The 14,657-nt window shown below is 33.2% G+C and overlaps 1 protein-coding gene across 4 annotated transcripts; it reads left to right on the top strand.

The window, feature by feature from the left end:
- Window positions 1–1,194: 1,194 nt before the first annotated feature.
- Window positions 1,195–4,259, top strand: LOC145061999 (uncharacterized). Of its 4 annotated transcripts, none has more exons than XM_079009610.1 (5): window positions 1,195–1,468; window positions 2,890–2,944; window positions 3,537–3,742; window positions 3,883–3,970; window positions 4,050–4,259. In XM_079009610.1, the coding sequence occupies exons 3-5, from the start codon at window positions 3,573–3,575 to the stop codon at window positions 4,104–4,106; spliced, it is 315 nt and encodes a 104-aa protein (XP_078865736.1). In that variant the 5' UTR covers window positions 1,195–1,468; window positions 2,890–2,944; window positions 3,537–3,572; the 3' UTR covers window positions 4,107–4,259. The 4 variants fall into 4 exon arrangements, with proteins under 4 accessions (XP_078865736.1, XP_078865734.1, XP_078865735.1 ...); XM_079009608.1 differs by having other exon boundaries at window positions 1,200–1,468; window positions 3,548–3,742; window positions 3,838–3,970; XM_079009607.1 differs by having other exon boundaries at window positions 1,203–1,468; window positions 3,838–3,970.
- The last annotated feature ends 10,398 nt before the right edge of the window (window positions 4,260–14,657 follow it).

Raw genomic sequence — 14,657 nt, 5'->3', positions numbered from 1 at the left:
GCCTTAAAGCTCTCCGGGCTTAAATCTAAAATTCATAAAAAGACCAAACTATCACTTTACGGTTATACCCTTGGGCTCCAAAACACAGACCGAGCTCTCAGATCACCTAATCTACATTATCTACATCTAAGGGGTCTAAATCTCTCTTACCCCAAGGACCATAGCCTTATGATAACTAAAATACGGGTCACGACCCCAAATTAGGAGATGACTCCAAACATGGTGTTACACCATGAAACTATTTTTTATAATCATTAAGATTTTTCAAATAAGTAGTTTAACTATAACTTACAATAAGAATAGTTAGAAATAGTATTATATAAAAAATTATAATGTTATCTTTAAAAACAAAAACAATATTTGTTGTTTTAAATAATTACAATCAAAGAAGCTAACAATATTCATCAAATAAATTTTAAAAAAGTTAAATTTCTGAAACCAAATTAAAATAATTAAGAGTTTTGAAATACATTATTTAAAATAGCTTATAACAACAATAGTTAAATGTAACATTATATACTAAAATTATATTGTTACCTTTAAAAACAAAAACATTATTTGATGTTTCAAATAATTACAATGATAGAAATTAAAATGACAAACAAATATATTTTTTAAAATTAATTAATCATAACAACAACTGTAAATATCATTAAACCATATATTATATAATTTGATTCATGTAGCTTTTGATTTTGGATTTTGGAGCCTTTTGATTTTGATTTTGGAGCCTTTTGTGTAGGCTAAAAGCTAAACGCTCTCGTCGCCGAACAAAACTTTTACTCTTTTACTAGTGTTTTCTTAAAAGATAGAAGCCAGAAGCTCCCAAAAACTGCATGCCGAACACGCCTAAAGTAAAATATCATAAATGATATTATTGCATTTATTTTGAATGCAGGAAGAGTAGAAATTGCATATGAAAGCTTTTTTTTTTTTTTCAATAATTCCACTTTTACTGTACTAGTTAACAAGTAAAATCAACTTTTGTTTCCATTAAGGCCCTATTTATTTGCCTCTTAATTAAAAAATTAAGAGACAGCCTCTTAAAAATTCAGATATGATTTGTTTGGTACCCTCTTAAAATACACATGTGAATTTGTTAAATGTCTCTTAAAAAATCATATAGTTGGTTTGGTACCCTCTTAAAATACACATGTGAATTTGTTAAATGTCTCTTAAAAAATCACATTTCACCCCTCGTCTAAAAAAAAAAAAAAGAACACAGCTGCCCTTTTTTTTCTTTTTTTTCTCAAAATCACGCCTCACTCCTTTCTTCTCATCAACACGCACACACAAACGTCCATCGATCTATCGAAGTTGTGTTCCCTCCCCCGTCTTCGCAGTCGTCGGCCTCCTCTCCGTCTCCAGCTCCGACTGCTAGGCCACAGCACCTCCGGCACCACCTCCAATTGCTACGCCACAGCACCTCCGGCTCCACCTCCGACGACTTGTGCAACGACTTCTACAGGTAATATCATGCCTTCGGTCTTTTATTCTCATCAACACACACACACACACAAATAACTTCTGAAATCAGTGATTACTCAGATGTGCTATCGTTTTCTGATACCGATGATTTTTGCAAGTTTATGTTTCCCTGAATTGGGTGATTTCATAGAAAAATTGTTGTTTTTTTCTTTTATTTTTTCTGAAATCAGATGGCGTATAGTTTTGTTGTTTCTCTGAATTGGGTGATTTCATAGAAAATTTGTTGTTTTTCTCTTTTATTTATTTATTTTTTGAAATCAGATGGCATATAGTTTTATGCAATCGCGGGGTTTTTTTTTTTCCTTCATTTTTGCTGTGAAATCTTGTTACTTTTTGTTTTTTCTTGAAGTTTTCTGAAAATCTTGCTGATTTCTTGTTTCTCTTCGTTTTTATTGTGAAATGTTGCTGAAATATGTGAAAAACATTGTTGTGAAATCTTGATTTTTGTTGTTCTCTTGTTTTTCTAGTTTCCAACAACAACAAATGAAGTATTTTTTTTCTTTTGATTTGTTGTTTTTTTTGAAATGATGCTATGAAAGTATGCTTATTAATTCTGAAAAATCTATGAAATCTTGTGAAACAATGCTGAAATCTGTGAAATTGATTATTAACATGTTATGGATTCACTAAATGAAAGTATGATGCTATATCTTGAACATGCGGTGTCTATTAGTGGAGAAGATTCATACCAAGCATTCATTAACATCATATTTATTATGGATTGAAGTAAAGAAATTATGGTTTACACGGAAAGGGTATTTTGGGGAATAAGTGAAAATTAACAAGAGAATAGAAGATTTTTACTTTTTTAGATATGTTTTAGGTTATCATTGTTTTGGAGCTTTTAATTGTTTTGAGTACAACAATAAGAAATAGGTTTGTTATTTGTGGTATAATCTTTGATTTTCTTGTATTATTGTAATTAGTTGCTTTGAGTATAATCAAGTAATGATAGAGGTATGTTTGATTTGGATAAATGTTTAATTTTCATTTATGTTTAATTTAGATTTTATATGGTGTTTTTATATATATATTTTTATAATTATTAAAGCAGTTGATTCGGTTATTTTATAAACAAAAACGTTAAATTCAACAAAAAATAACACAGAAGGGTAAAATTGTCATTTTTATAATTCAACACTGTAATTCAGAGGTTTCAACCAAACAGTATTTGAAAATTCAGATCTTAAAAATTCAGACCCTCTTAGAAATTCAGACCTCTTACAAATTCAGATCCTGCCAAACAGCCCTAAATTAAATCGCACGTATTTCACTCGTTAACAGGTTCACATAAGTACTTACTTGAATTATGAAACAGCCCATAAGTTAGATGTAGTTAAATGTTTTGAGCTTTGGGCCAAATAAATTATATCGAATTATTGATTCTTCATCGATCACCAGGCTGCTGCTTCTTCTTCTTCACCGATCAGCTCAGCAGGCTCGGATTTTGAACCAGGTATGTTAATTAGGTTTAGGTTTACGTATACGAGTTCATTGATAAAACTGCGTGCGTAATTTAATTTTGATTATCAGGCGGTGGGTATGTTTCACCATTTGTTAATTTCTAGTTCTGATTCCGCGTTCTTCATAGTTTTGCTGTAATACATAGCTTCTCATTTCTAAATATTTTATCTTTATGTTATCAGAGTGGCTTACCACCATTAATTTCGACTTCTGATTCTGCCTTCCTTTTAAGTTGGGATCCATATTCTTTAGCATCCGGTTGTTTTGGCTCTTACAGTTTTTTGTTTTCATTCAAGTTTATGAATGCCTACCAGGTGTTTGATGTTTTGTTCCTTTTTTTAACACCACTACTTTTACTTAATCCTCAAACATGCCTAGTCTTCTAGTTGGAAGCACTTTTGTGAATTCTTACAGTTTTTGTTCTCATTCAAGTATCCCAATTAGTATATACAATGTCCCCTAAGTGACATAGTGGTGTATGTGATTCATATTCATAAAGATGCTCTTTTTATATACATAACAGAGTTACATCTTCTGATCTTCAACTTCTAATCTATATAACCCCTTTTCCCCTTATGTGGTAGGTGTGGTGCAGCTTCCTTGGGACATATAGAAAGAACATGGTGGCTGCTTCCGCCTCCTTCAGGTGGATACTGCAACTGCATAAAGATGTTCCAAAAGCTGCAAAATTTTACAAAGAAGGCCTTGATTTCACCATAAATGTGTGTACTCTCCGGTGGGCTGAACTTGAATCCGGCCCTCTCAAGCTCGCTCTCATGCATTCTTCCAGGTCACTTTCAATCCTCTCTCTCTCTCTCACACACACACACACGCCCTTTTGATTCTACATGGCGATATGAGTTCTTCTGTATATATACACTACAGTGAGATTGAGGTTCAGAAGGGATACTCATCACTGTTATCATTCAGTGTGACCGACATTAACAGCACGGTGACTAAACTCATGGCTTTAGGTGCAGAGATGGATGGGCCTATCAAATATGAGGTCCATGGAAAGGTAATAATAATAATAATAATAATAATAATAATAATAATAATAATAATAAGATTGAAAAGATTGTTGCTTTTGTTGGCAGGTTGCTGCAATGCGGTGTATTGATGGTCACATGTTGGGTCTTTATGAGCCTGTTTGAAACATTACATTTTAAAACCCAATAACAACCATTTTCCTTTTGATTATCAAAGTGTATTCTTAAGTCTTAACAACAGGTAGATTGTTTGTAACTTCTCTTTTTCTTTCATTGAATTTGTAGTTCCTGCCTCTTCAATACATACAAATTTTCATATTGCTCTTTTCAAAATATCATATTACTGTTGTATACTTTTCTTTATGCTCATTAATATCATCAAGTCACAATGAACTTGAAAAGAGCTTATTAGAAATATTTGATACTAGTTTGGTAATTGGTAATAACCACAACTCAAAGGATGCAAAGTGAAAATTATAGCAATTTTAAGGGTTTAACCCTTTTTTTTTTCTCTAACATACTATATAACCAACCTTCAGATTTATTAATTTTATACTTTCAACACAGATGACCCAATTTTTCTAATGTTTTCTTACATAGGCAACATTTCTATAAATTTGTTATCAGACAATGACCATTTCTCTAGTTTTGTGAAAATGTAGGGACAGTTTCTGTAATTTTGCTTTTAGCATGGGTTATTTTTGTAGTTTTGTGAAAAGAAGAGAATATTTTTATAATTTTGTGAAACATAGGGACCATTTATGTAAATTTTCTAATAGGTAGGGACCCTGTCTATAATTTTAAGAAACATATGAACCATTTTTGTAAATTTGTTATAAGGAAGGGGTCATTTATGTAACTTTTTGAAACATAAGAACCATTCTTGTAAAATAGTTTTGCATAGGGACCTATTTTGAAAAATTTTGGGACCGTATTTGTAAATTGTCTTCGACCATTTCTATAGTTTTCTTTTGACAAAATTACATAAATGGACCTTGTGGTTTTTCATATTTACAAGTTTAGTCACTGTATAACAGGTATGGTTTATGTGGTTTCTAACACTCGCAAGGTTTGTCGTGAGTCGCATAAAATGACATTTTACCCTTTTAATATTTTTTATCTTTTTCTTTAATTAAATTTCACCTAAAAAATAAAATGAATTAAAAAAAAACACCCCTGCCCTACCCGTACCCTCAATCCTCTCAGCTCTCTCCCTCTTTTCTTATCCACCTAACCTAATGTGTGCTAGTATATGTATATGGTTGAAGAAAACAGGGGAAGAAGAAATCGAGCTTCAAACCAAAATTGAGTGTTGCATTCATTGTTCATCGTTTCCACAAAAAGATATCGTTGGCCTTTATTCATATTTTCATTGACCCCCATCCATTTTCGTTGTTACGTTTACACACCTCAAAAATCGAGGTTCGATCCTATTTCCACACCCACCATTCTCGAAGTACAAGATATGGTTCAACCCATTAATTGCAAAATAAAGAAAAATCTATATCCATTTGACTTCAAACAAATTTATCTTTCTATCACTTTTATCAACAAAGAAAGCCATGATTAAGAATCAATAGTTTATATGGAAGCAATGTCATTAAATCTCGTTTTCATTGTAGGAAATTACTAAAGCTAATCAACCCGAGTGGTTAATGTGGTGATGAAAGAGATAGTGATCTTTGAAATTGGTTTCTGGAGAAGGTTTAACGATAGCTGATCGACAAGCTTTAATTGATTTCCCTGATAGGTTTGAAGGTTGATTGTGACGACCTAGATTGATCAGAAATGGGTGTTGAGATAGTATGTGCATCTAAACAGATATCGATGGTGTTTGATGACGATGTCAGTCATGGTGGCAATGACATGAAGCTCATAATTGGTGGTGATGTTGGGTATAGGAACCGACACGACATTGCCTTCCCCATGCCAAGACCGGAGATGGATGAAGCTAATTGTCGACAGCGGCAAACGTTATCAGACCATGTGTATGTGACATTGTTGTAGATGAGTGAAGGAGAATCAACGAAAACAATAGTAGTTCTTTCAAGGAATCCAAGAGGAGAAAGAACGCTTGAATTTGAGGTAGTCGATGATTTTGACTCTTTCTTCCTGAAAAGTAATGAAGTGTAGGTGTTACACCTCGTTTTCACTCTTCAATATGATGTAATATAAACCGTTTATTTATAAAAATTCAAATTTGATGGATATTACTTTTTAGCCAAAGTAATCAACATAAACATGTATGAAACGTCAATACGATTTCCATAGATGTATAGAACGCTTAAATCTGACTTTGTATGAAGAAGTTATGATTGTTTGAAATTTTGCTTTCATCCCTATACGGCAAAGCGTGTCGTAAAATACGAATCAGAGATAGATGACTTATTAGCATGAGGAATCTAAACGAAAGTCAAAGTAATCGTAAAAGTGAGAGCGTACATATAGAGAACGTCCAAATCTGACTTCTTAAACAAAAGTTATGATTTTTTGAAGTTTCAGCGCAGCAGTATACAACATAGAAACCGAAATTAAGATTGGTTGATTATTAGGCAAAACAATCTAAACGAGAGTTGAAGATCTTGTCAATACCTATCCGTTAATATATGAAGACAATCGCGAACGTATGTCGTACGAAAGAGATACGATTTTTAAACGGAGTGTAGCAGTGTAAGCATTCTAAAAAATAATAAATAATAAATAATGTGAGAATTAAGCAACAAAGTCTAAATGAAAGTTGTAGATCTCATTAATAGCTATGTGTGGATATAAATGTGACCACCGTCAATTTTGGTCAAACAAAGTCAACCAGTTCAACTTAACTCGTATTACAATTTTAGGAGAAATGTGATATTCCCTAATGTTACTAATGTACTATTGACAAGTTATAAATTCAAAGTACCTCTTTTTTTTTTACCAATTATTGAATATAAACCCTAACTAGGGTTAGTAACGTAAAAATTCGATAATTCAATCATATATTATTTAGGTATAAATAATATTCATAACACAAAGTTCATAAACCTTATACTACATGACAAATTCATAACAAATGTTACACATTCAGATTTTTGGTGAATTCATCACCAAATGCGTCAAATTCTCTACCCGATTTAAACACTCAAACGTTAACGAAAAGAATTAGAAATCATCATAACTTTCGTGTAATGTTATATTATTTTTGATGATAATAATTTTTTAATAATAATTTCACTTTATATGGTTTAAATTAAATAATTATACATCCTTTTTACCACACTTTTTATAAAAATCACAAACTTTTATAAAAATTACCCATTTTTTTTTATAAAAAATAAACTAAAGACCACATTTGTCTTATATGATTATTACATTTTATAAAATTATTATTATTTAATTAAAATGGTCATGCTTGAATATTAAATTAAAGAAACCATTCCATGCTCCCATACTCACCCTACCACTCCCTCCCCCTCCCCTCCCCCCCCCCCCCCAATGCTCCCTCCCTCTTCCCTTTATTTCGGCCGAAACCCTCCCCCATCCCATCTTCTTCATTGTTTTGTTCATTTCCTTCCTCAAGAACAAGCCCTCTCCCTTAAGACTAGTTTTTAGAAGTTGGTTCTTGATCTTTTGGTAAGTTTTTCCTTACTAATCTAAATATTCTATGCATATATATACTAGTTTTTGTTACAATTACACACATTAATATGTGTTAAAATCCATGGGATCTTCCAATCTTCAAGTGTTCTTAGCTTGAAATTTCTCATCTTCACCTCTTTATCCACCAAGAAATACACTCAAGGTGAGTTCATACCCTTCATTTCCATCTTTATCCAAGTTTTAGGGGGAGAATCCAAGTCAACTTGTATAATTGTATAAGTTGTTATACATGCTTTATTTTAATGTTGTGTAAAAATGTTATCTACATGAAATAATGTTATTAACTAATATTATGAACATTTACGTGTGGTATGTTGTTTAAAATACAAATTTATGAAAAATGAGTATAAATATGTCATATGTTCTTAAGAAAAAGTCAAAAAAAAAAAAAAAACTATAAAAACTATGGTTTTTATGAACATAATATGATTTTTTTTTCTAGCAAAAATGGTTATAACCAAGTTATTACACCATTTTTGTAGGATATAAATCAAAATATGTTATTTTGGACATATGTTATAAAACTAGTTATAAATACCAAGGATTTGGTTTTATAAAAAGAAAACCTAAAAATCTATCATGTTATGTGAAAATTAGGGTTTTCTAACAAAAATGGACATAATCAGGTTATGATACCATTTTTGTGAGATTTGACCTAAAATATGTTGATTTAAAAACATAAGGTTACATTGACTTAAACGTCACAAAAAGGTAAAAATAGATTTTACAAAGTTTATAATTCAATATTTACTATTGGTGACGCAAAGAAAGTAAAAAACAAGAAAATTGATTATATCATACTAAAAGTTCATATACTTGTATTAGCTGTATAATGTATGTTATTTATGAACATCTAAACATGCTAACATATATATATATATATATATATATATATATATGTGTGTGTGTGTGTGTGTGTGTGTATGTGTGTGTGTGTGTATAGGTACGACGAAATATTTATAATAAACTATAATAGGTATAGTTTATGAGTGATTAACACTATTATAAAATTTTGGGACTAGACGAATACTTATATAAAAGTATATAATTATTTACACTATATTAATACTATGGAAAAGTGATATTTACACATACAAGGGTTTTTGTTGTGATATGTCGGAGAGGATTGGATTGAGATCAAGGGCGAAAGTTGTGTAGGTTCCTTCTCATGATATCACAGTACAAAGAAAATATATGATCGTTAGACAACGTCTGGGAGAGGCTCCCAAGACGAAGCTCTGACAATCAAGTTAGAATTGATTCTGAGAGAAGGTAAGGAAATTCTGAGATTGAAAAAGAGTCCAGTCCCCTTCTCCGTGAGGAAGAAGGGTTCTTTTGTACCTGATCGAGAGGGACGTACCGCCTAACTGATTTTGTTGAGCCTTCCCTCGTGAGATGTGACGTAGCGGATCCGTATTGAAGGATCCTCCATCATGTCTTTCTATCTCATCACCCCATTGGTTGGAGGAGAATCTTCGATATTATGATGATTGTGGTTGTCGTCAGATGAGCAAGTGGAGCTCTCTGATTGGATCCACGTTTGTTGGGGTATTTCTCTTGGGGAGAAGAGGATAAGGCACAATTATGCCCCTTAACCATCATACCAGCGAGTCCATGCAGGCGGAGGCCCGACCTTGGCCTTGGACTAGATATGACCAAACTCTAGCTAAGCTAGGCTTGGCACTGGTTTGACTTTTCCTCTTAAATGTTTTTCCTGAGGGATACGTTAACAAGTCCCTTAGGCTTGTAGGCGTATGCATTGGCTTGGTAACGTCGCCGTTCGAGCCTATATTACAACACGTGTATGTCGGAGATTATCTCTAACATCTGACAGACTTTAGACAACACCGTTGATGTGTGTTAGATCTGTCATGAGACGGTTTGTGACGCCAGTTGTTAACGTATCCCTCAGGGATAAATCTCAAAAAAGGGAAGACTAACTAAAGCCAGGCTTGGCCAGGTCAGAGCCCAGTTAGATTTAGACTGAGGCCAAGGCCGGGCCTTCGCCAATGCAAAGATCACTGGCATGACAGTTAAGGTGCAGAACCGCGCCTTAACCTCTTCTCCAAGGAATAACACCCCGACACACGTGGGACCAATAAGAGTGTTCCACTTGCCCATCTGACGATAGTGAAAGACCCTCACTTCCGTATTTATGAAAGACCCAAACTTTCATACTTGACAATATAGTTACTCCAAAACATGCTACATGCATATTTATAAAATAATATTTTTCATTGATAAAGTGATTACAAAATATTGAATACAAACCGACTATGTTTTAATATTTTACATAACTACCCAGGATATTGTAATTTTATACATACATAAACCGAAGTACAAAAATAATAGTAAAAACTATTCTACATCTTCTGACAGTATATAATCATACTGGTTACTTATCTCCTGCAAATTTGTTAAACATTGAGAAAGTAAGCGGTGATGCTTAGTGAGTTCAATAATAGATACAATATAACGTTATGTCATATATATACTTCAATATGGCAGAAGCAAAAAGGAACAAGGAACAACAAGGACATATGTGACTCATGTGACAAACTTTCCATATCAATCATTGATTTGATTCAAAGATATACAATCAATGAGACATAACAATTTCCATACTTGATATACATCAATAAAGCTTCAGCCCAAATGGCACAGAAGACATACACTTTCTGATTAAACATTTTGGTAGATTTCAGGCTTTCAGCCCTGTCTAACCTTCTGCCAATACTATAGAATAGAAATCATTCTCTTACGGAGACATGTTCTACATGGTCAGGGGCTACATACCAGTACCAATGTGAATCTAAGTCCTTTCAGTGATCACATGGTCAAAGGTATTTCTTTACTATTAAAAATAGCGAATAAAAATAACACGGGAAAATAACCCGGAATAATAACACTGAAAAGCACATAGCACATATAACACATAACATACAATTGTTCCTGTATATTAAACTCACCTTGAAATAACCGGGGGTTAAAATAGTAATTTGAGCAACATTTCGGCTCCAAATATGACTTTATTCGTTGAAAACCGGGAGATTTATTGAAAAACTGGGCTCTGTAAAGGTAGAGCTTCAAAACCGAAAAGATAAATTTTTCGGGCTTCTCGGGAATTTCGGGGCGTGTTTCGAGTGTTAAAAATAATACTCGGGCTTCGGGGGAAGTGGAAATAGCTAAAATATGAAATTTAGGGTGAAAAGGTGGCAAAAATCCAAACTTACCCGGGAGGTTTTGCATGCCATTTATAGGGGTGAGAGGGTTTGGATCCGAGGGCTGAGAAGGCTGAACGCGGCAGCAGATGCGAGGGCCAGGTGGCTCGTGCGAGGCTCGGACACGCGAAGGGAAGGAGGACAGCGAGGCTCGAATTTGGCACGCGTCGGAACCGGATTGGTCCAACGCTTCGGACATGGGGCGGAGTAAGATGCGAGGCACGTCGGAAGGCCATTGGACCACCTCTTCGGTCAAATCAGCAGGCGACACGCGTCGGACATGAGGCTGATCGCGAGAGCGGTGACGTGGCCGATACTATTCATGCGAAAATTCTCGAAAATTGTGCCAAAATCTTCTAAAAACCATAACTTTCGCATACGAGCTTCGTTTTTGACGTTCTTTATATGCACGCATAGGTAAAATTATGATCTACAACTTTCGTTTAGACTTCGTCGGCTAATTTTGACTTTATTTTTAATATTATTATTTTTAACAGACCGGGACTGGTAAATCCGTTAAAAATACATAACTTCTTCATCCGACATCCGTTTTCGTCAGACTTTTTCCCGTTGTACTACTATTGATGAGATCTCCAATTCTCGTTTAGGTTGTGTTGGCTAAAAATCACTTGATCTAAAATTCGAGTTTTTAGTTGTCTACTGCTAAGCTGAAACTTAGAAAAATCATAACTTCCTCATACAAAGTCAGATTTTGGCGTTCTTTTTATCGAACTTCTTGGTTTAACGAATACTACGACTTTCATTTAGATCACTAAGGCCAAAAAGTAGTTTATCAAAAATTTACTTTTTACGTCATTCGACATAGTGCCGATTTTGTCGCGGATCTTCGATTGGTCATAACTTCTTCGTTATAACTCGGATTTCGACGAAGTTTTCGCCTACATGTTTCTAACGAGATTATCTACAGCTTTCAATAATAAAATTTTACTTATTTCAAATTTTATATCTTCGCTAAATTTCACTATTTGACTTTTAATTGGAATTTCATAAGACTTCCAATATTTTCTGAGTGATTCTAAACATAGTTTTACTTCATTTCTAGTAACAACTCTCCGTTAGAACTCAAGAGTCAATTTCACATAATATTTCATAATATTATTCTCTTTAATGATTTACAGTACACGATTTCAAAACGTGTATGTTACAGATAGTCACGGTCATCATAATATCCACAGATTCCCCTCTAGCCAATGGGGGGATGAGGCAAAAGACGTGATGGAGGATCCTCTAATGTGGGTCCGCCACGTCGCACCTCACGAGGGAATGCTCAACAGAACCAGTTGAGGGCACACGCTTCTCTAACATGTATAAAAGGATCCTTCTTCCTCACAAAGATGGGGACGAACTCTTTTTCCTGTGATTTACCCTTACTTCTCTCAGATCTCATTCTAACTTGATCGCCGGAGCTTCGTCCCGGGAATTCCTCCTGGACATCGGCTAACGATCATCTTTCTCTTTTGCACTGTGATATCAGGAGACAGAACCTGCACGAAGCCCATTTGTAACCTCATTCGAACCATCTCTACCATATCACAACATTTAATGTCATCCGAGCGTATATATAGAGAACGATACATCCACGAAACAAACCAAAAGAGCAACGATGGTAGGTGAAATCCCAGTAGCGTCAGGAGCAGCGGAGAGAAGTCCGTTGCGTCCAATGCAACAATTCGATGGGGGGGGGGATATCGTTTAGGAAGAGCATGCTTCAAACCATATACCAGTTTCACAGACGCCATCCAGCTCTGCAGCTGAAACGGCGGCAACTTGTACAACCAGCCTATCACGCCCAACAACTAACTCAGCCCCGCAAGTAGCGATCGTAACCACAACTCCACAAATCATCGCAACACAACAAACAGTGATCGTTGTTTTTCTTTTTCAAAAAAAAAAAAAACAGTGATCCTTGTTTCGCAACAACAATCCTTCCCACATACTTCAGGGATCAGGACTTGGATCCCTCGCATCATTCAACCACAACCACAATACTCCCCAATGGTATACCCACACACCACCATGGCAGGTTTGCCTCAAGTGCCGCTATTCGTACAACAACCACCAATCTTCAATATGCTTGTACAATAGAGCCCATGTTCAATCCATGCACTATCTCAACATCAAGCCACAACGACGCATACCTCGACCAACTAGGGATCCAGTTCTTACGGATCTGGTGTTCAGTTCTCAATAGCACCTGAATTCAATCCCTTTGCAACAACCACACAACCATTCAATTCGTACACGCAACAATACCCATGGGCTAATCCATACATGGCTCCCTGGCGGGGCAATACGGAATCCAACAATTTACCATAGTGAAAAAAAAAACAATAACTAAAACAAACCAAATGATAATAGTAGAATTTACCATAGTGAAAAAAAAAACAATTTTAAAATTTTATGTAAATTATCAAACAATACATCATCTAGGGGGTTTTGTATACATCGCTTCCATCATTTCAATCTTTATGTCGGTTAGTTTTTTCTTCTTCATTTTTTTAATTTTATCCGTCTTATTTCTAAACACATGAAAAAAGAATGTGATAGTTAGGGTTTTACTTCCCAAAAATGCCTCAAAACTTAGACACCAGAATGATCTTCTCGATATTACAACACTTCGTGACCATTTTTCCTAACGTATCCCAGTTGATATCGTCAATTTTGATTGAGTTACAGTCATGTAAAACTTTTTTAATTGATAGATTATTAGAACTTTATGAGATTTTGAAAACTTTTAATTTTTTAGCTTTTAATAAAAATTATGAATTATTATATTTTATTTAAAAATATGAATTTAAAACTTTTCCTAATAAAAACTTATAAATGAGATTATTTATTTTACTCATATAAACTTATAAAGTATGCCAATCTTCTTTTTGAAAGAATTTTGTCACGATTTTAAAATACATACTTCATAATAGATTCACTAGGTGTGAGACCCATGTATTACATGAGTTTATTTAAAAAAAATTAAATATAAAATTTTAACAATTTGAAAATTTTGAATTTATAAAAAAAATGAGAAATCTTTTGAATTATTAAAATTAATAAGACTTTAATGTATTGGATACATTACATATATAAATCTTTTTTAATAAATACCTTACATATATATTACCTTACATATTAAATGTGGAATTTTAATTTAATAAAATGAAAAATACAATAAAATGACAAGTGGAAAATAGAAAATTTTAAAATGTTAGAAAATGTCATGTGTCCAAATGAAGGAGAAGAGGACATGTGACAAAAAAAACCTTCATTTATTATAGTAGATTATATAGTAGACTAGTTTATAACCCGTGATAACCACGATTATAAAATTAATTAAACTTTCGTATTAAAAAATCATAATTATTAATGAATTATTTTAAATAAATTATTACTTAAGAGATATTTTTTTTAGTTATATAAAATTATAATCGTTGATTTAAATAAATACGTGGAGTTATATCATTTTATAATTATATTAATTTTATTTTATTTTTTAATCTAATGTTATTAATTTAATATAATTAAAGGGAGAAATTTTAAATTTTGAAATTTAAAATGAAGAATCAATTATCAATTATTAATTTAATAAAATTAGAGTGGAAAATTTAAAATTTGAAATTTGAAATGAATAATCAATAGGTTGACAAGTGACATGATAAATGACATATAACATTAATAAGGGCTTCTAATTACATGACACTTGTCAATATGAGATTAAACCTATTCTTTTATTAGAATATGGATTATTATTCGTACTTGATAAACTAATAAACTAAAAAAATAGTCGGATAGCACAAATGAAGACAGTATCCCATTACCTTTACCCTGTTCGTATTTAATT

This window comes from Lactuca serriola, chromosome 7 (assembly GCF_051521515.1).
Source record: "Lactuca serriola cultivar US96UC23 chromosome 7, Lser_US96UC23_V15, whole genome shotgun sequence".
Classification (NCBI taxonomy): Eukaryota; Viridiplantae; Streptophyta; class Magnoliopsida; order Asterales; family Asteraceae; genus Lactuca; species Lactuca serriola.
The sequence above is the reverse complement of the archived record's forward strand: the minus strand, read 5'-3'. Positions and strand labels throughout refer to the sequence as shown.

Coding starts and splice junctions, on each gene's coding strand:
- LOC145061999 (XM_079009608.1), top strand. CDS start 3,573: ATGGTGGCTGCTTCCGCCTCCTTCAGGTGGATACTGCAACTGCATAAA. Junction 3,743..3,837: donor GCTCTCATGCATTCTTCCAG/GTCACTTTCAAT, acceptor TATACACTACAG/TGAGATTGAGGTTCAGAAGG. Junction 3,971..4,049: donor AATATGAGGTCCATGGAAAG/GTAATAATAATA, acceptor TTTTGTTGGCAG/GTTGCTGCAATGCGGTGTAT.